The sequence below is a fragment of the Telopea speciosissima genome, chromosome 8 (genome assembly GCF_018873765.1).
Source record: "Telopea speciosissima isolate NSW1024214 ecotype Mountain lineage chromosome 8, Tspe_v1, whole genome shotgun sequence".
Classification (NCBI taxonomy): Eukaryota; Viridiplantae; Streptophyta; class Magnoliopsida; order Proteales; family Proteaceae; genus Telopea; species Telopea speciosissima.
In genome coordinates, this window is record NC_057923.1 from 16,292,892 (window position 1) to 16,315,755 (window position 22,864).

General features: G+C 40.5%; 1 protein-coding gene and 1 long non-coding RNA gene across 2 annotated transcripts; one reads left to right on the plus strand and one right to left on the minus strand.

The window, feature by feature from the left end:
• Positions 1–277: 277 nt before the first annotated feature.
• On the minus strand, positions 278–18,561 carry LOC122670454. Its single transcript, XR_006334210.1, has 4 exons — positions 18,486–18,561; positions 12,963–12,967; positions 1,202–1,207; positions 278–289 (listed from the first exon to the last, which is right to left on the minus strand). It is a non-coding gene; the product is annotated as an uncharacterized LOC122670454 (long non-coding RNA).
• Positions 18,492–21,199, plus strand: LOC122670453 (zinc-finger homeodomain protein 11-like). The gene is made up of 3 exons (XM_043867331.1): positions 18,492–19,500; positions 20,955–20,959; positions 21,188–21,199. The coding sequence occupies exon 1, from the start codon at positions 18,527–18,529 to the stop codon at positions 19,472–19,474; it is 948 nt and encodes a 315-aa protein (XP_043723266.1). The 5' UTR covers positions 18,492–18,526; the 3' UTR covers positions 19,475–19,500; positions 20,955–20,959; positions 21,188–21,199.
• Positions 21,200–22,864: the final 1,665 nt, after the last annotated feature.

Sequence of the window (22,864 nt, forward strand, 5' to 3'; positions counted from 1 at the left end):
AGACAAGCATTTATCGCGGAGAAGAAAATAATAATTTTTTGTGGTAACGCTTTCGGTTCTAAAAAGAATAGGGGAAGGGAAGGGGATAGCAGTTTTGGAAGTAAAGGCAAAAAAGGCTGAAGCGAAGCATGTGCAGTACACGTCCTGTGTAGTGTTATTTAAGGTCTGAGACAAAGCACGTGACTAAAGCTGCGCCCCATTGACAACAATGCGCATCGTGCGCTGCACCGTCACATATTTCCCATTCCTCACCTAAGACGCTCGACCCTACTTAATTCCCTCCTTAATCCTTATTAGAATACTGATAATAATAATAATAAAATTCAAGTTCCAGATCCGATCAAATAATAATAGGGAAGTAGTAGTTTTCTGTCCGGAGTCAGGACTCCTATGTTTCTATCTCTCTCGTCTTGAAAACAATGGATAGAAGTATCTTGTCATGTGGGGAGGAGAGAGATAGACCTAGGGGAGTGTTGGTGTAAGCCACATTGTATTAGAATAGATTTTTTTTTTTAATTATAATAAAATGCCCATTAGAATGGATAAAACACGTTAGTTAGGGCTTCATTTGGTATGATTTATTTCTATTGCAATTTCAGGGGTAATTTCTAATTTGGAAATTGTTTGGTTTGATTTTTGCATCTTATTTTAGTGAAATAGAAATCAAGTGGAATAGAAATTTTGAAATTGTTGAGAAGTTGTTTCAGAATTTCTATTTCGTTTGATTTCACTCTTGCTCTTTATTCTTTAATGAGCACATAGTTAATTTGATTGGTAAAATAGTAATTGTATGTTAAAAATAAAACACCATCCTTTTTCTTCTCCTAACGGTCTCACCAGCACCACCATCACTATCATCGCTACCACTACCATTGCCACCGCCACCACCACCACTGCCACTACCCCAGCTTGCCACCACCACCACCACCCTTCCCAAAAAAATATAGAGAGTCTATTCTTAGAAATTGAACTATCAAATGGATTTTTTTATTCTTGAAATATTTCATATTAATAGACTTCATATAACCAAAATAATTTCAAAATTTTGACAAAAAATCTATTTGTTGACTATTTCATGAAATCAATCCGAAATTTGAAATAGAAATCATATCAAGTCTGGACCTTACATGCCCATACTCTCTCTCGCTCTCTCTCTCTCTCTCTGAGGATGTTTTGTGACGAGAAAAACCATCACAAAAACCTTACACTATCTCAAAAATCATTTTTTGGGACAAAAAATGTAATTGTACATTTGTCATACTTTTGCGATGCATCGTTCATCCGTTGGATAGACAGCCATTGTAGGATCTGACTCCTCTCCAATGAGCCCACCGCCCAGGGAATGCCCAATAAGCATCTCACATCTGGGTTAGCTAGCACACATCCACGAGTGCATGTTGGAATGTGCACCAACCAGGCCCTGCCGTCGGATTCCACATGGGCACTCATTAGGCAGATTTCTCATTGGAGAGGAGCCCGACGCGCAATTGTAAGTCTTTACTATGAAAATCTAACTACCAACGACAAATCGTCGCTACAAAGATGGTTTTCATAACAATTAGCGATGGAATTATCCATTCCTATTAAGAATAAAATATCCAATGCTACAGAATTAATTGTTACTTAAAAATGACTAGTGCTTTCGCAATAGAGAAAATTTTATTTTATATTTACAAAAAAAAAAAAAATCCTATAAATATATCCATATTTTGTATGAAATTTTGGTGGTTGGATGAGATTTTCTCTTGGTCTATTGATTTTCGTGGTTGGATGAGATTCATGGAACTGTGCCAAGAACATTTTGGGATTGTTGGTGGTTCATTGCATATCCTTAAGGTAAAGAGAGTTTTCTCAAGTATATGTAGACACCAAGAACCAGAACTAATGGATGTAAAATACAGCTAAGGTGGTCAATCAGTTGGTTCGATTTTGATTGGATTGAACCAATTTCAATTTATCACTGAGCCAACCCGAAACGAAACCGTTAAAGAAGTTTTCAGTTCAAACCAATTATATTTTGATTTTTGTTCCGATTTCTTATCAGTTTGTTATCAGACTACTATCAAGTTCAGTCCAATTCAGTTTTGGATTTACATAGAATAGTATTTTACTCAACGTACATCCTAACTATGGTTTGAGGTATTGATATCGTATCACTCGTATTGGGCGATCCATACTAATTTATGAATCCCAATATCTTGTCGATACCATATCAATGACACGGTACGAATAAGGGGTAGAATGATAAAAAAAAACCCCATTTTAAAGAAAAATCAAAAGCAAATTTATCCCCCCAATCCATGCGATACCAATCCAATACTGTATTAATTTTCGGATTGACCGATACCTGTTCCAATTCCGTGCAATAAAACCATGATCCGAACATCATACGTACCCCGTCGGAGAAGTAACCATTAAAAGGACGTAGTAGTACCTCCGCTAGAGATCAAATCTATGACCCACCACATGACGATTGGACTTTTAGTGTTTAGAACCAAAAACTACTTAGTTTCACTGTTGCAAAAGTGAGTGAATGTTGTGGGCTCCCCATGTGGACTGTGGAGTTGGAAACATTAAAAGAATAGAAAAATAGAAAAGTGATCAAGAGACAGACAGAGAGAGAAAAACCAATTAACAACAACACAACACAACACAACACAACATAACAGTGTGAGATATGAATGGAAATAATTGAGTTCTCGATCGGCCTCCTCCACACAGTCGACGTCGTAATCCTCCACCGCCATCACCATCACATCACCACCACCGGCCACCATAGGGAGGGCATGTGCAAGCCATCGACAACTTCACATGCGTCTACCCACCCAACTTATTGTCTTATTGAGGCCAATTTTCTTTTTTCTCCACATCCAACAACCACCATCTCTTCACCCCCCTAAATTCTAACAGGTGTCATTAACTGATTGGGTTTATCCATTTTTCATCTTAAAGATTTAGAATTTAAAAAACCAAAAAGAGTTTACCTCCACCCATGATGAATGAGATTCCATTCATCATAAGACGGGAGAGGGTGGGAAGGATCTTTATTCCCTGTAATTCCTTATCTTGTCTAGTTTCCCTAATACCCCCTAACAAGTGGGGGTGCAATGATCATTCCACCTTTGCCCGAATACTCTGCCCAAGTGGGGTCTATGCCTCTCTTATTATAAGTATTTGGAAATAGGACTGGACAGAGAATTACAAGTGATAATTTTCCAAATGGAAAAGGGTATTGGAAAGGTATTTTGGAATATAGTAAAACCATAAAAAGGATTTATAAATCCTATAAGATAGTGGGTGAACCGTCCTCTATGGATCGAAACACAAAAATAATTAATGAGGCTTCCAACTGGTTTCATTAATTCATTCAAGTGTGGATCGAACTATATTTCACAGTAACACAAATGATAATCCTCAAATTACTTCAAAGTCTCTTAATTCCACCAGCCAATTCTACCCACATCCATTAATCTGAATCAATGCTTTAATTCCCCAACTATCCAAAGCCTATAAAAATTAAAAAGTATAGGAAGTAACAATTGGCAATAATTGTTCAATTTATGATGAAAAGTGGAACGTACAATTGGAACAGTCACTACTCTCTCTCCCTCTCTCTCTCACTTCACAATAAATTACTAAAATCTAGAGAAGACATTTGTGTCATGGAAGAAGAAGAATTTTTATCTCCTCCAATTCGGATACCCTCTAATTTCCTCCAATGCCTCACATGGGAGTGAAATGATCACTTACCCGCTACCTTGGGAAGTATGTATAGACAGTGAGTAAGTGGTCATTTCAACTCCCATGTGAGAGATTGGAGGGTGTCACAATTGGAGGTGATAATGAAATATAAATAAAAGAAGGAATGCAACAAACTTCTATCATCACCCACCGTCTTCTTCTACCACAGATACATTCATAGCATGTGGGCATGGTTGGGAATAAAGATCTTAATTACTTATATTGTGAGCACTGAGAAGAGCCAGATGGGAAACATGTGCTTTGGCTATTATCTCTGCAATTGCTTCAAATCCACACTTAAATGCTTGACAACAACACTTGCATGGAAGGATTAGAAAGCTCATTTTACACACTTCACACCTTCCCACTACTAGATCTACAAACCCATTTCAATTCCATTCCCCACTTTAATGAAGGATTGTCTTGTCCATACACATCTCCCCAAAATTCTACATTTCACACTCTCTTGGATCACATTCCCTCCTACTAAGCCTCCTCAAGAAAATCTTGATCAGGTATTTTATTACATTTATTTGTTTTATTTTTTATTTTTTATTTTTGGATGAAATGACCTTTCTGTTTTTTTTCTAAAAAAATTTTTTTTTGTGGCGGGGTGAAAGTATGTTTTAAGTAATTGGGGAAGTGTAGGGTGATTATGTTGATATTAATTCATGTATCAATTTATGGGAAATGGTTTTTGTGGGGGAGTGTGGCCCTAGGCCCTTATGCCAAGACACAAGGGGGCGAAATGACCGTCAAACCCTGGGAAGGGAAAATGTTTGCCCAGGTGATTCTTTTGCGTCATGTAAGGGCCACGCTTCCCCATAGAGAACTCTTCCCATTACTTTATACATCAAGGTAACCCATAAAGATCTGATGATGGCTTGTCTATTATCTTCTATTGCCAGTAATGAAATAGCTTTGAATACCGCCATTGTTACCTTTAATTCTATGAAGTATAGGGTTGTTGGTACTAAAATTTTGTGAACATATTGTCCACATCACTTTAATCTAATGTATGAAATTTAAAATAAATAAATAAATAAATAAATAATAATAATGATGATGATAGTTTTTGAAGTTCAGCTGGGCCAAGGGTGTAACTGATGGATGGGCTAGAAAAGGTACGAGTTAGATCAGATAAGGCCTAACTTGATGGGGCCAGCCCAAAACCAAGCCCAAGCCAAAGCCCAAGCCCAAGCCTAAGGATTGGATGGAATATAATGATGGAGAGAGAAAGAAAATCAGTGGATCTTTGCATGTGGGGATGTTTGTTTTGGTACGTATCACACGTCACATATTCACATGGGGGATGATTGATGATATGCATATGCAATTATTATTCATGGAGATATCAAAAGTTGATTCCTTTATCACCAAATAATTGACTCACCCGAATCCGATCCTGAGATTCATAGATTTTTTGTTTTCTTTTTTTTTAAATGCTAATTAATTATTGTTTGTGATGGAATGGACGAGTTCTGATCCGATCATAGAATGAGATCGTTCTGATCCGATCATAGAATGAGATCCATCCTGATATGTCTCCTCTCTTTTTTTCTGTATTAATAAATAATAATAATAACTAAATGCGGTTTAAATTATTTTTATAAATCTGATCCCAAATATGACTTGGAGAGCATGGGCCTTGGTGCAACGTGGCTGATTGGATTGTATTAAAATTTAATGGAAAGGAGATGCGTAGACTTACATGGGTCCACTGGAGGAAATTGAAGCGGACAGCGAATTGGAGGTGATAATTATTTGCACTGGAGCATGGGTGTAACAAGGCTGGCAGCCCAATCCTAGGTGGATCCAGCTCCTCTCCAGGGAGCCCAACGCCCAGGGAGTGCCTAGGGGGCATCCATGGGTTGGACTGTGCCGCACACATCTCAGTGCATGCCTAGGGATGTGTGCGGCACAGGCCAATGACTGGATGCACCTTGGGGGTGCTGGGCTCCCTAGAGACGAGCTCAATCCTTTCTAGGTACCATTAACTCAGCCTAAGCCCAAAACAGCACAAGGTTGGCTTGAGAAATCTATACCCAGGCCCAGCGCCGTCGGGCACAGCTAAGCCCAATCAGTATTGAACTTGATTGGTCCGGGTTTGGGTTAGCCTTGATTGACCCTCACAAACCCTATATATGATGTAATTATGTATAATTACATTTTATATATTTATATATGTATTTTTTTTGCTCCGGATATTTATATATGTATTGAATATTATTATGTATTTAAAGGGAAAGAGATCACAGCCCGGACCTCTAGAGCCTGCATGTGCGTGTTGCCGAATGGGAAAGCACGTGCAAGCATTGTGCCTGGACGGAATTTTTGGATTTTTCATGGGGGTAGCACTGTACTTTCGTGCATTTCTGCGTCTAGCCTCGCTAGCCATGCGACTAAGTAGCGTTCTTTTCCCTATATTTAAATACGAGTGCAACTTGTTGTCACCAAAGTGCTGAACTAAGAAGTGATAACATTTTTTTAATTGACTCTTTTTTATTCCCAAAAGTTATTTAATGTAGTATTTGTAGTGGTAAAAAAAATGGGTTTTAAAAAAAATTGATAGTTACATAATGTAGTTGACTAATTTAGGAAAAAAAAATAAAATTTAATACAGTATTTATGTGAAATGACATGATCAATCGTAATTGAAAAAAAAATGTAATACGAAAAGTGCAAAAAAGTAAAGTAACATTCACCAACCTTGGGTATGATAGGATTTTCCCAACCCTGAGGTGGGGTGGGCTTAGACCAAGGCCTCAATCCTGATCCGACCCAAACCTGAGCTTGAAAATCTCAGTCCTGGCCCAGAGCACGGGCTGAGCCTAGCCCATACCTTTTTTGGGGTTCAAGGAGAGGTTGGGGGGTTAGTCTCACTAGGTCAAACTTGCACCCCTACATGGGACTATGGGAGGTTATGTTTTTTTTATTTTTTTATGAAACCAAAGAAATATATTAACTAAAAAACTTGGTAGAACACCGATTGTTTCTCTTGCGCACGAGACGCAAGGTTTAGAGTTATACCTAAACATAAGTCATCTTTAAACATAGAGTAGGTAATGTCTGACGTCCTGTTACTTATATGCATTAAGTCTTTAATATAGAGATATGGCCAAGTATTGTTAGTAGGAGATGGAAGGGCATTGGCAACAAGTTGATTAGAGCACCAAATCTCCTTAATCTGCAATCCTAAGTAAGCTGCATGGTCTAGCCCAGTCCTGATGCTGTACAATTCTGACTCCCAGACTAAAGAGGATACAATATTTCCTGCAGCTAAAAACAAAAACCGTCCATCCAACCCAAAAAGGTACGACCAGCCTCCCAGTCTTACTCCTGGAATCTGGATTCCTGGACACATTAAAATGGGATATTTAAATTGCGACACAGATAACCCAGGAACCCAATTATAAGTAACGTTTGGCAGCATCAATACATCATTGGAAGATAAGGAGGGGGGATGTAAATTTAAATCAGCAATCCATCGTTCTACTTGTTTAATTACCCATAATGCATTCGGTTTTTCAAGTCGAAACAAAACTCTGTTCCTTGTTGACCAAATAAAATAACAGGTAACGATAAACACCTAAAAAAACCAAGTTGAAGAGGCTTTATTTTACAATTTTGAACCGAAGAATTTAAAGCAAAAGTCAATTAGGGAATCGTAAACCAGAGATTCAGTAAGAAGACCCAGAGGTCCAGCCACCCAGATATGTTTGACCCAATCGCACGAAAGGAATAGATGCCAGTAGGATTCAATACAATTTCTACAGAAGGCACAGGAAGAATCGATCTGGCGCCATTTGGATATTGAAGCCTTGACCGGTAATCCTTCCTTAAAACCATTTTTTAAAAAAAATATATATATATTGGTAAAGGAAAAAAAAAATAGTGAGAATAGGAAAGACTTGGGTATTTTTTCCCCTCCCTCTTTGGCTTTTACTCAAATTGAATCAGATTTAGATTTCAATCAAATGCCCCTCTTAGATTAAAATCCTCTTCAATTTCCTAAAAGTGCACTGCGGTGTAGTTTGGGGCTGAGAGCTCAACACGTTGAATATGTTAAATCCAACGGTGCCGAGCTCGATTGACCCAGTTTTTTTTTTTTTTTTTTTTTAAGCTCAGCATTGTGAATTTAACATCTTCCACATGTCAAGCTCTTGTTGTTTTAAAATGTGTCCCTATTCTCAGTTCGGTTTGGTTTGTTTTATTTTTGCATTTTGTATCTTGAACTGAACCAAAATCAGGTCGAATAATAGAAATCGAACCAATTGACACTCTTAGCTGGGTAATTGTCCTCACTTTCATGCTACTTATAACTCCCTGGACAGGACAAGCAGGCCCATGATTGTTCCTACTTGGAGTGTGGGATGAGAGTGGGTAGGGCTTGAGTGTGTCAATTAAGACCTCCTCTAGCTCAAGCCCGGCGGGCCCTCTATTCAGGCCCAAATAAAGTAGAGCGTGTAGCCCATTTGATAACCAAACTTTTTCTTCGTTACTGGGAGTGTTCGGGTTCCATCATGCCGGAAAATTGAAATGTCCTTAGAATCAAGCGGAAAAGTGAGTCAGTTGACTATCACCTCACTGAATAGTGGACCTGTAGGCCTATTATGTGCCAATAAAGGCATCAGACCCATGGCTTGAGGTATCGGATCTGATCGGCCAATTTTGGCCGGATCAGTTTGGTATCGGTGACACCAATCCGATCCAGCTGTATGGACAGAGGTAAAAATGTAAAAAGTTTACGTTTTTATAAGAAAGCAGGGACAAAAGTGTCATATTTGCCCGAGTTTGGGTGATCCCAATCCGTATCGGCCGATTTGATCCCGATCCAATTCGATCCAGCCGATACCTAGATCACGAACCATGATCAGACGTGCATTCTTTCAACTCAACATATTATCTTAACTTTAATGGATGACTAAATAAAGATGTGAAGGGAATGAAAAACCCAAAACAAGCTAGTGAAGAGAAAAGATGGTATCGTAAGCTAACGTTCACTGTGTGTATCTCATTCTTCCCCTTTGAAATGACTGTCTTGCCCCTCGTGTATGATGCCCTAACTTGTGTCCCCATTGATACCACTCTCACGGTCTCACCAAAAGGAATATACAAAACAAATACTCAATAAAGAATTTAATTGAGAAACCCCCTCTGCTAATGTCCTTATCTGGCATCTGCGTAAAGTCATTCATTACTAAAAACTGAATTTAGAGAGTTCGTGCAGTCCATTCAAGTTTCTACACTATTAGGTATAAAGAATGCTACCTGATCGCGTGGGGCTTTTGCACTTAGATATTGGCCATACGAAATGAACGTTGCGTCCTTTAGGGATTTTTGCCTTTCCTTGGAAGCACAATAGTCATTTTGTGCGGCCCTGTGTCTTGGCGTAGAAACTACGTGTCGCACACAATCAGGTAGCGTTCTTTTTTCCACACTATTATTATTATTATTATCTGGCAATAGGGTTTCGTTTTTATTTTTTTTAATAATATTATTAGGGAAAAAGATCTCTGTCCAGGAGTGTCACCTACGCCAACACTCTCATGAGTCTATCTCTCTCTTCCCCCATATGAAAAGACACCTCTACCCCCTTGTTTTAAGGAGGAGAGAGATAGACACATGGGAGTGCTGGCGTAGGCCACACTCCCGTACAGAAAACTGCTTCCCATATTATTATTAGGGAAAATGAACTCTGCTGTACCACAATTCCTATGCCTAGACATAGGAGCATATGAATTTACAATCTTGTCTCCTATAAAATCCAAAAACCTGGTGCATGTGCTCTCATTGGCCCTCACATTGGTGCAGGCTACACAACCAAGTAACGATCTCTTGCCCTTGTTATTATTTGGGAAAAAGTTCTCTAAGCTACTGGGATATGGTGTGCTAGCACTTCTGTGTCTATCTCTTTCTTATTCACATGAAATGACATTGCTGCCCTTAAATGCTCGACACCATTTTACCACACCTTGTTGGTTTGCTTCTCCCTTATTATTTACAAGAGAAATGTTTTGTGAGAAGTGCACTACCCACGCCCAGACACAAGGGGTAAAATGACCACCCGCCCCTGAAAAGCAGAAATGACCGCCCACTTAATGCTTCCAGGCACACTCCCATTGACCCGCACATGCAGAGCCACACTCCTCCCCACACGAAACACTTCCCCTTATTTATAATCTTTTTTGTGTTTCTTCCCGCGATTTTAATTGTCATTATGACATCAAAGAAAGGGAGTGGGGTCCAGGGGTTCTAGAATCTAGTCCTGTGCATCAGAAACCTGAAACCTGTCTATGATAAAGGGTGCTTGAAGGGATTAAAGGCACCCAATCCCACTAAAAACAACCCTTCAACCAGCTTAGTGGGATTTTAATCTTCTCCAATTCCCTAAACTGTCCAGTGCAGGTAGTTTAGGGTGTCGATTCGACACGTGGCTACTTGGACATCTAATGGCCTAAACTCATTGACTTCTATGTTTTTTTTATTTTTTTTTTTTTTATTTTATTTTTTATTGAGCTCGGCACCATTGGATATCCAATCTGCCACATATTGACATCTCTATCCCGAACTACCACATTGCATAGTTTTCGGAAATTGGAGAGGATTATTTATCGGAGCCCTAAACCTCATTTTACTAGTTGCTTTGTAGGTCATGCTAAACCACTTATGCCTCTATTATTGCTAAAAAGCTGTGTTACTTGTTATATTGATGATGTGGACCCATCATTTATATCTCATATAGGGAGGTTTTTTTTCTTTTTAATTTTTCCCTTTAAAAATACAGTTTTTTTTACCAGGACCACATGATATCGAAATTGGCTATTGGATAAACTATTTCATCTTACCAAAAAAAAAACAAAAAGATAAATTATTTCACTATATAGTCAGTTAAGGTGGAAAAAGGAGTAAGGAAAATAATAATAATAATAATAATAATGTGCCGCATCGTAGATTGCACCCAGAAACATGGGGGCAGCATTAATTCCACCATTCAGGGGGATGGGACGGGGCGATCTTTTTCCCACCCCTCATGTGTCTGGGCGTAGTCTACGCCCCTGGCAAATAAAACATTTTCCCTAATAATAATATGGGTATTGTTGACCTTTTCAATCTTGAGAGAACAATGCTCTATCAAGTAGAAAATGTTGTATTTTATCCCCGAAAGAAAGAAAAATCCTATGATGAGGACAGACGGCCAAAAACACTTTTGTTCAAGATTAATCAGCTACCGATTTAAATTAGAGCCTCATTTCCCTAAAAGGGCCAAAACTAATCGCTAATGTCACTTTCTTACGTGTAGACACATAAGGTGGTCTTGACCCAAAAAAAAAGACACATAAGGTGGTGAAATGATCGATCTACTCAATGTGAATGCGGAAATCCTGTCCCTAGTGATGCTCTTGTGTGCTATGATTGCACATCCCCCTCTCTTCCCTATCCAACGGTCATTTCACCTCCCCATACAGCCGTTGGATAAGGATGAGGGGCAGAAGTGTAATTGCATACCCCTCTCTTCCCCATCCAACTGTTGAAGACAAGACACAATCGTATACATACACGATTATGCATAAAACCTTTTGCTTTTTTACAAGGACAAAGTTTTCCTCCACCCATGCATGGAAAATGTTCAAAAACTGTCTTTTTTTTTTTTCTTGGTTAGAATCTAATTGATGTTAAAAAGGACTTTTCAAATGACAATTCAAATGAGAGAGGGGGATCGATGCTGCCAGTCTGCATGGCACTTGCACTGCACGCGAGATATCTAATAGGGATGGGATTTTTCATTTCTTGGGAGTCATTTCTTCACCTTTCCTAGGCACAAAAGGGGATTTTAGTTTAAAGCATATGATAATTGATAATGATCTGAAACCAATAAATGAGACCAGTTGGGTGTTTCAGTGATCTCTCTCTATCCTTCAACTATTAATCACAAACAGACCAGAATCTGCACATTCCCGTGATTTGATTGAAATGCGAAATCAAAGGACGGTGGCCCTAAATGTCAAAAGCCTAATTTAGGTGAAAGGAACCCCCCCTCCCCCTCCCCCTTACATGACCTTTCATCCTATTTATCTAACATGCGTGGACATAAAACCAAAGACCAATCACTCAAATCTCACAATTGAACCCTCAAAACTCTCAAAAAAGTTATATGACACTTGATATGGTTTCATCACGCTCAAGATTTTGAAAGAAAACTTAGATTTCAAGGTTAGAATCATTAACAAAGTTGTATAGTTGTATTGTATTAATAGAAAATGAAGAATGTCGGTTGTAAGGCATGGAAAAGATTATGAATTGTAGCAAGAGATCTAAGTCTTTTCTTCTTTTTACAATATTAATCCTTTGATGATTAATGTGGAATGGGTTTCTCTATTGACAATGACTAAGTAGTGGTTTTCTTACTAGCTTCCACATCAATATTGTTTTGATGGACGGGAGAGGGTATCGCACAATAGTAGGAGGTATGCTCGACTATTCATAAATAAGGTGATGTTTTAGAATCTTAGGATGATGCTCACAGGAAAACTTTCTTCAAAAAAGACTGGTTCCATTGAATAACCTACCTTAGAATGATCAAAATCAAATCAATCCCTTTATATTCATTCATATGGAGGAATTTATAAGGACAAGAATTTTTGTATTGATATCTACTAGGGTTTACAGATCCAGGGGAATTGACCTCACAAAGGGGGAGAACAAAAAAAGGCTGAAAAGTGATGGGAAGGGGTAGGGGTAGGGGTAGGGGGAAGGGAGCCCACATACATGGGCTATACCTTGATTGGTCATGTCATGGAGTTGGGGGGGGGGTGTTAGCATCTACGCATTTACTCATGTCATGGGCTAGACCTTAATTGCTGTGGACCCCACATAAAATATGGCCTGATGGTGTGCACTTTGCTAGTAATTAATACCCAAATATTTGTTTAGGAGAAAGTTCTTTATCTGGGAGTGTGGCCTATGAGTCTATCTGTCATTCCCATATGAAAAGACAAATCTATCCCTTTGTTTTGAGGAGGAGAGAGATAGACACATGGGAGTGCTGGTGTAGATCTGTCGTGATTGAAGCCTTGATGAACACATAAAGATATGATTGTTAGCGTTGCAATTTGCATTGTGCAACGGTAAGATTGCTCCATTGTGATCATATGGTCACGATTTGAGTCTGGAGATAACCCCTCTGTTAAAATAAGAGATAAGGCTGTGTACGTTATGACTTTCTCTAGACGTCTCGATGGCGGAACTCTTGTGCATTGGGTACGTCCTTTTTAACATTGTAACTCACATGAATAATTTAAAGTACTAGTTTGTGATTCATGTATATATATAAGGGAAGATAGGAGAAGGTACAACATCTTAAACTAGATCAGTGACTATATGTGCATTGTAGAGTTGTTGAAATCTAGCTTAGAAGAAATCAATAAAGTTATTCACTTATTCCTATCCAAATCTAAAACTAAATCCAATCCACGAAAGAATTTATGAATGGAGGAAACAAAGAAAGTACCTATAAAAATAGAATGGATAATTTAGATTCATAGAACAGTGAGTGAGTGATTTTAAGAACAGTGACCATATCGTTGGCTTCTATTAATAGAAAAGAAAAGGGAGTAAACGGATTAGGTCAAATCATATAAAAAAATGGTAGGAGAAAAGTTCTCAATGGGAGTGGGAGTGGGAGTGGGAGTGGGAGGGGGAGTGTAACATCAATACTAGACAAAGCGGACGCAAAATGATCGCCCTGCGCCATCTGAAAGGCTGAAATCCCGCCAACCATGATACTTTCACATGCTCTCATTAGCCTGTGTGTGCACAAGGATCATGCTCCCCCAGGACCCCCACAAGATCATTCCCTAAAATACTAAAACTACTAGAAAATAATCCTCTTCAATTCCCTAAAAGTGTGCAGTGCGGCACTGCACACTTTAGAGAATTGAAGAGGATTAAAATCCGGCCTATACTAATGCACAAGACATATTTCTAGACGTCTAATCAAGATTTCTGATGGTCATTTCGTTAATCATATAAGGTGCGTTGTTGCCTCAGGTGTGATTTTTTGAGGGAGGGGGTGGGGGGTTAGGGGGGAGTGATTAGATGATGAGCATTAATCCAATGGTTGCTCGGGGGGAACGCAGGGGCCACCCATGCATGGCAGGCCAATGTCATTTTTAATTTTTATTGTCATTGGTCTCCCTCTCAGTGTGTTTGGTCATGGTCCCTTTGTCCCCACATAGAACTTTTCTCCAAAAAATAAATGGCATCAGCATTGCTACCACCAATCACCGAGCCAAATGCCTTAAAAAAACAGGAATTAACAGAACTATTCCGAAATGAGTCATGTGAAAAAAAAAGGAAAAATAAATTGTTCCCAATGTTTTTCACACATCAACTTGTTCTTTCTCTTTCTCTTCTATAGGCTCACCACAGACAGGTACGGAGGTCCCTACCTTCATCGTTTCATTCTTCTTCGTCTTCTTAAAATTTCATTTATAGGGTTTACAAATGAGTTAGGGAGATGTAGCATTGTAGGTTAGAGATTCCAACATTGGATTTCTATTTTGGGTATTTTACCCCTGATTGATTTGGGTATGTATTCTAAGGGTTTTCAATGGGGCTGCGGTATTTGGATATCTCTTTCTTCTACCTCTATTCGATGCGAGTATTTTACCACCTTTTTTTTTAAATCTTTATATCGTTACCTCTAGCACGTCGGGGTTCAAATCTTGGGAATCAGCCTTTTTGTGAAGGGGTAAGACTGTTTACCATCTACATCTCCCAAACCCTGTGAAACACGAGAGTCTTGTGCATTGGGTATGGCCCGTTATCCTGCATTTTGTTTCTTTCTTCTTCCTTTTTTTTTATTTTTTATTTTTAAATGTGGTCCTTAAACAGTTTTTTGTTTTTACATTGCATTAGGCTAAATTGTTTCCACCCCTTAGCGACTTGGGCATTTGGATCTGTCTTGTTAGGAATTGCAATCTTATTCTTCTTCTCCTTCTACCCATAGATAATATTTGAGTAGTTTTTGAATGTTATTATAATTGGACAATCGTTACTAATTTTTTTTAAAAATTAAGCTAATAGAGAAGAGAGCGTTGGTGCATAGCCTTCATTCTACTGTGCGACGCAAAGGTTACGAAATCACTTAGCTTGATGTAAAGAGAGTCAAGGTGGAGCGCCATACCTACATAGACGAATTGCTGTTTGTCTCTACTAAGAATCACTCCTATTTCTACACTAATGATTAAGAAAATCTCATTTTAATAAATCAAATGCTGATTCTAATCTCATTAATTCTCTTCTAAAATTGATTCCAAAATGGTATTACCAATCATCAATCTTACTCAAAAATTTCATAGAATAAAAAAAATTTAGGGAGAAAGAAGGCTATAACCAGCACACCCCTCTAAAAAAAGGGAAAAGACTAGGAATGCAGCGATCATTTCACTTACAGTGTTCCTGGGTGCACACAACACCAATTTACGTTCCTTGTTTTTTTCAAAACAAAAAACCCCATTTGGAATCAAGAAAATGGAAACGAGATGTTTATCAAATGAGGCCTGAGTCTTAACCTAAAACGATCCGAGTTCACTAACACAAGGTTCACAAGTAAAATGGACTTGGAGGAATTAATGAAAATCATTCTTTCATTAATCCCCATTAAAAGGAACATAATTATTGTGGCTGCCCATCGTAGTCAGTGAAGTCGACGACGGTTGGGTCAGGTAAAGTAGTGCGTGCGGATAAGCAGAGTACCCTTACCCATAATCCTTCTTTTAATTGCGTCATCTTTAATTTTAAGCTTCCGCCTGACAAAACCATTGTTATACTAATCCCTCGTCCAAAGTCAGCAAAATATAGTTTGACTTGGATGAGGGATCCAGATCCTCTACTGCCGAGCTGCCCGGCAGGATGGTACTGGCAGGATGGTACTATCGAGACACAAGAAGGCGGGGATGACCGTCTCACCTCTGTCCGAGCGCCTTGACCGAGCAGGGGTAAGGCAGTCATTCATCGCCTTGCTGTGTCTCGACAGCACGATCTTGCCGGGCAGCTCGACAGTAGAGGATCCAAATCCATAAGATGAGACACGAGTATAAGCCCACGTGTCACATTATACAACCACCACATTATTAGATTGCATGGGAGCATCTGACTTTAAGGGCGTTTTGGTAATTTAAAACAGCAAATGTTTATCACAACGCTTTACTCCTTTGTTGTGTAATCATCCAATTGGTTGTTAGATTACGAGAAAAAAAAATTCCAATCGATTGGTGTTCGTGGATGTTGGTTCTTTGCTACACCACTTTTCTTGTGTATGAGCTCTATCATTTTGCATTTCTTCGTTATCCTTTTTTTTTTTTTTTTTTAATAGAAAATTTATTAACGTGTGATCAACACAAGACATCTGAATTATATAAGTCAGATAACCAAAGAATGGAAAACGGTCAAATTGTCTCACACACACAAGACAAGGCCATCTTAGATGAGGAGTCGATCACACTGTTATTCTGTTAATCTCTCTGGGAATGTGATGGAATGAACAATTCATGAAAACAGTTACAAGGTGTTTGATATCTAGAAGAATAATCAATCAGACTCCACCTCCAGACTATCAATTCCCTCTGAGATACTATGGAGCATTTCCATTCTTAATGCCAAAGCTTCACGGTCTGGTTAACTAATATGAAGGAAGCAGAGGCTGAGACTACCATAGCAAGAATGCCGCAACTATTTCGATTCACACAACTGAGTCCCTCTTTATCCCCCCACTCAGAGAAGCATCTAAATTGAGCTTGAAGGAGTGAGGCTGAGGGTGATGCCAACTTTGAGAAGGTGAATTGGAAGTTGACTTGGTAGAGGGAGAGTATAAGAGAGGCGAGACCCGAACCAAACGGCTTGAGCAAAATGGCAATTCAGTCCACTAATTCTAATGCTTCCCCATAGGATTGATAGGCGCACGCCTCTTTGAAAGGCCAACCCCTATAGATAGACCATCCGCACAAGCTCGTAAGATGTAGCTATGGGGGGCGGGGCGGTTATTTTGCCCACCCCCATTTGTTTGGGCGCATCTTACGTTCCGACGCATAAAACATTTGTCCTTTGATCTTCAATATCTAAATTATTAGAAGACAAGTTTCATCACATCTCAGCTGTACGACCACCCAAATAAAGCCTAGGCCCGCCTAGAAGATATTGACAATGGATGAGATGGAGGTAGCGCTTTTATGTGGGACAGCCCTTGGATGGGAATCGGGAGCCAAGTGCAATCAAGAATAGAGTGCTCTCATGACTCGTGAGACAATAACTCCATTGGGATTTGGATCCTCTACAGCTTGAGGTTGAGTAGCCATCGTGTTGCACTCAATTCTCAGGTCGCCACGTCGGATTATATGCCGATCAAATGGTTGATAGATGAACTCCAACCATTTTAAATTTGAATAAATTACACATCACCCCTTAGTTTTCAAACGAAACTCAGGTCACCCCCTGGTTTAGACCCCAATATGATAAATTAATCTTTACCGTTAGTTTTATGTTGTTAAATGATGATGTTAGCCAATTAAATAAATTTAAATCCCTAAACTACCCTTGATCAATGTTGAAGATGAAGGAAGGGCAATATTATAAATTTAATTCTAATGTTTTAGTATAAGGGTAAAATAATCCTTTCATACTCATAACTAATAGCAAACTAACATCGTTACTGTAGAGGGGGTGATTTGAGTTTCGTTTGAAAACTAGGGGGTGACGTGTAATTTACCCTTTGAATTTTAAGTGGTAATTTTGAATTGAGCTCTTCTATCAACCATTGGATCTACGTGATGATCGAGAATTGAGCACAGCACGATGACCGCTCAACCCCAGGCCGCAAAGGATTCAAATAGGTTGTCTTCTCTCTATCACTGTTTGTTGAGAGGGCCAGAGTCATTCCAGACGATTAATGAGGGTTCACAATGTAAATTTACAGAAATGTACCTACACTTAATGACCAAAATTAACTAAAACACAAGACCAGAGAAGCTTCCAAAGCTCCGTGTAGTGAAGTGAAATCGAATTGTGAGGTTGAAACGTTAGAAGGGGAGGGGGGAGAAGAAAGGAAATAATTGATGATGATGATGATGATGATGATGATGAAGTCATGAATTTGTGAGATTCATCATCCACATGTTGATGATGATGATGATGATGACTGATGAGGGGAGAGAGAGAGAGAAGAGGTTGTTGGTTTCCCATAATAATGCCATTTAACCCATCCACATGTATGTATGTTCCTTATTACAATACAAAACTAAAACAACAATTCCTGCGTTTCAGCCTTCGTCCTGCTAAAACTGGCAATCACTAACCAGAGTGAGTGAAGAGAGTGCAGACTTGAGCAGAGAGATAAGCTTCAGACGGGATTGATTAGAACTAGGGTTAAGAAATGAGAGGTTAAGAATTGTACATTTGGGGTTTTTTCTTTCCCCCCCCCCCCCCCCCCCCTCTCTATCCCCTGTCTTCACCTGTCCACAAAAACTCAGATTTTTGTTACTCATCTCTCAAGTCTCATCACTGATCATCAATATCCAATCCCATCATCATCGTCATCATCACCATCTTCTTCTTCCTTGATCTCTCCTTCTCTCTGTTTCTGTGTTCACCCAAAGTCCCTCTCCCACCCCAACTCTCAGTCATCTTCCTTTCTTACCAGCCGTTTCCATGGACATGGAATGAACCCTTAATTTCTCTGCTCCAACCAGTTTCTTAAACCCTAACCCTAAATGTTTCAACTTCAACCATGAACTTAACCCTCAACCCCACCACCACCGCCAAATCCCAGGAAACAGAATCAGATACTACACTACCACCACCACCACCACCGATCCAACTACCCAAGCCGACAGCAGACCACCATACTCCCAAGACCTTATCCTTCACCAACGGCGTACTCAAGCGCATACACCACCCCCGCCCAATTAGCCCGGTTGTGCAGGTGCCCGTGCCGGTTATTTACAAAGAATGTCAGAAGAATCACGCCGCAAGCTTAGGAGGCCATGCCTTGGATGGCTGTGGAGAATTCATGCCATCTCCCTCCGCCACCCTCACCGACCCAACTTCCCTCAGATGCGCCGCTTGTGGATGCCACCGCAACTTCCACCGCCGTGAGCCTGAAGAAGCCTCACTCTCCTTCGACCTCCACCAACACCACTACTACCCCCCACCACATCCTTCTATAGTCGTTCGTGGGCGGAGCCCCAATTCACCTTCATCCTCCCCACCACCACTCTCGTCTTCCTACTACCCGTCTGCACCTCAAATGTTGCTTGCTTTGAGTACCAGATTGTCGGGTCCGTTAGATAACCATCAAGTAGTTGCAGCAACGACAATGACGACGGCAACCACGGCGAACCCAGATGGGCGGAAACGGTTCAGGACGAAATTCAATCAGGAGCAGAAGGAGAAGATGTTTGCGTTCTCCGAGAAATTGGGTTGGAAGCTGCAGAAGAAGGATAAAGAGTTGGTGGAGGAGTTCTGTAATGAGGTTGGTGTTGAGAAGGGAATTTTGAAGGTGTGGATGCATAATAACAAGCACAGTTCTACCAAGAGAGAGAACGCTAACAACAATAACATCAGCAGTAGAAGTAGCCTCGATGACATTCACAATCAAACTCATGGTCTCAGTCTCCACAGTCATACTACTAGTCCTCAAGTGGTCACCGCTAATGGTTCTTCTTCCTCATCTTAATGAACCACTTTCATGATCTTTATAGAGTTAGAAAAAGACTAAAGAGGCTTATTAGAACTCTTCTTTTTCATTTTCTTTCCTCTGTTTTATCTTCCCCTGTTCATTACTTGTCTCTTTGTTGTCGAGAAGAAGAAGAAAAGAGCAGGAGATCGAAAGGAGAAAATACGGAATTTATTTCCTGTCGCACTCTTGTTCCCCTGTTGTGATGGGAGTGACCAAGTGGGGAGAGGGAGGTTCTGGGCTTATTTTACTGTTTAATTTTGTTTGATTGGTGATGTGGGTGCTTAAGCATTGGGTTTGAAAGTATATGTTTTGTTGTTGCACCATTCTTTTAATATTTGGTCATTCGTGTCTCAGGAATCCTTTCTGGGTCATCAGTTGCTAGTTTGGTTTCCTGTGGGGTTCAGGAAATATACACTTGTTGATTTAGTTGCAGATATGCACTGTGCCTTTTCTGAAATGAGTATTCTCCATTTCTTCCCTTTCTTAGCAGAGGCTTCTGAAATTCCAACATTGGTTCTCTCTCTCTCTCTCTCTCTCTCTCTCTCTCTGTTCATTATTCATCAATTTAAGAATTTTGAAGCTCTAGTTTATTGGGAGAAGCATTAAAGTAATAAAATTGCTCTAAAGCTCGTTTCTTGTGCTTCACTTACTCTATCGTCTATAAGGGATAGAGGGAGGAAGACAGCATCTGATCTATGAATTCTTTCACAAATTCTCCAGATTGAGTTGTTTTCAAACGTTTGTGAAGCATGGGCTTTTTAACTTTACCTCCCTTAAGAAGGGAGGCAGAACATATATCATTAAAGGCTAATTCCTTTTTTGGGTTTTAGTCAGTAAACATTGCGTAAAGCTTCCTTATTTTAATTTGGGTAGTTGTAACTATCACTTACATTACTTTAATGGAGGGGTTTTACTTCTCTTTTATATATGGAATAATATTACCTCACTTTCTTCAATTTTCCTATTATAAGGTCATTTACTCATTTTTAGTCTATGGTGGAGAAGACTCAATCCTCATCAGGGAACAGGGACATGGTTTGAGTTATCGGAATAAGGGCTATACGTACCAGTTTTGCAAGTGATCTATCCAATACCGTATTGGTGATATGATATGAACATGGGGTAAAATGATCAAAAAATCTATTTTTAAAAAAGAATCAAGGGCAAAGGTCCGATACAGCCGATCCATACCGCTAACCGATCCGATACCATATTAGTTTCCGAATTGACCAATACCCATTCCGATACCGTGCACTAAAACCATATGAACAGGGAGGAATGAAAAAATAAAAATATTTTGTGATGCGTTGGTTTTTTTCTTTAAAAACAAACATATATTAATTCTTTATGGGCTTGAGCAATTTTGTTGGTTGCTACTTCAAATATGCAAGTGGGCCCAATCAACATATAACATTGACTCTGGACCCAAACTGATTGAACCCATCAATGTTGGTTTGGTTCCCAGTCCCACTATTAGCTGGTGTTGGGCCCCTTAAGTTTTATTTATTTATTATTTATTTTGTGGGGGTGCAATGCAAGGGCCCCTCCAGTTTGGCCACAATCCTTCCTTCTGACACTGAAAATCATTGATAAGATATGGTTACCAAACCAAGTCCTCTGCACTTTTCATCCCAAGACACACTATAATTTTTTTTTTTTGTTTTTGATAGATAATTGGGCTATTCATTCACGCATGCCCAACGCCAACAGAAAAACAGGATACATAAAAAGATACGAAAAAAAGATAAGTAGCATGAAAAACAGGTAGTTTGGGTATACAAAACCGAGAACCACGGAGTGGAAAGCGACCTGGTGTCACATGCCATAGAATGAGCCATCTGGAGAAGGGGATGACTAAAAGCCATTTCCCCATGAAAAGAGTTGTCGACACAACAACCGATAAGCGCTTGCACTTTCGTGCCAATAGAAAAGACCCCATAAGTGCCAAAAAGATCAGTGCCATCATGCCCACACGAGCCGGCACTCTACCGCACCGAGAGGAGCTTCGGAGTCGGCCATAACCATGGCGACACCAACACCAGAACCGACATAACTTGCAAAACAACAAACAAAAAAAGAAAAAGAAAAGGAAATGGGTGATTGGGGGGGGGGGGGGGTAGGGGGCTAGAACAGGGAAGGGGGAGGGGACATGGGCCGGAAAAAGGGAAGGGGGAGGGGGCAGTGGCGATGAGAGTGGAAGGAGACCGTGGTAGTGAGAAAGTGTGAAATGGGCAGGGGTACGTTTAGGGCCAATCCGTGGTGGGTGGGGACAGTGAGGGCGATGGCGTGGAGAATGGAGGCGTCGGTGAGGGTGAGGGAGGTGGCGCTAAGGGCGGTGGCGAGGGGGATGGGAGCAGTGAGGGCGGAGGCGTGGAGAATGTGAACAGTGAGGGCAATGGCGTATAGGATGGAGGCAGTGAGCAGGAGGCGTCAATGAGGGTGATGGAGGTGGCGGTGAGGGGGGTGGGGTGAGAGAGGTGGTGGTGAGGCCGATGTGGAGGATCATCGTCGTTGTCGTTGGCTTCGGCGGTGTCGCGACACCCAGGGTCATGGTTGGTGGATTGATATTGAACCTCAGAAAGAGGAGACATGCCACTGGGGCGGAGAGCTTACATGCCACAGGGGCGGAGGGAAAGCACGCTAACAGGGGCCGAGGGGGGAGCAAGCAGCGGCGGGGGAGGTTGCAGAGCTCATAGCGATTAGGGCTTCTGTCGTTACATTAGACGAATTTCACTCTACTACAATTTTACTTGAAAATATCTCTTATGTGGTTTTCACCAAAACATTTATTTTATGTGGGTTTTTTTTTTTCCTTTCAAAAAACCTTGGAATAAGAAGGGTCTAAATAGAGAACAACTGTGTAGTGCAATTGGTAGAGCGTCCTTTCAGCGCCTAGGTTCGATTCTCCAAGTTCGAGCCTTCCCTCTCCCCCCACCCCCACTCCTTAGAATAGAGGAACGAGCTTCTTTCCAGGGAGCCCAGCGCCTAGGGAATGCCCAGAGGGCATCCAACGGCTAGGCTATGCTAGACACATCCCGATGGTTGACTGGTGTAGCATAGCCCAGCCTTTAGATGCTCCCCTTGGCACTCGGCACTGAGCTCCCTGGAGAGGAGTCAAATCTAGAATAGAATACCTATAAAAAAAAGGGAGTGAGAACGCTACTTGGTCGTGTGGCCCCTGCGCCAACGTGGGAACCAATAGAATCACACACCCAAGCATCCAATATGAGGGGTGGGGTGGTCATTTTGCCTCTCATGTGTCTAGGCGTAGGAGGCGACCAAGCAGCCTTCTTTTCCCCTAAAAAAAAAGGGAGAATGTTCTCTGTGCCGCAACGCAGGTTACGCCCAGGCACATGGGCCTGCCACTTGGGCAGGGTGGTCATTGCG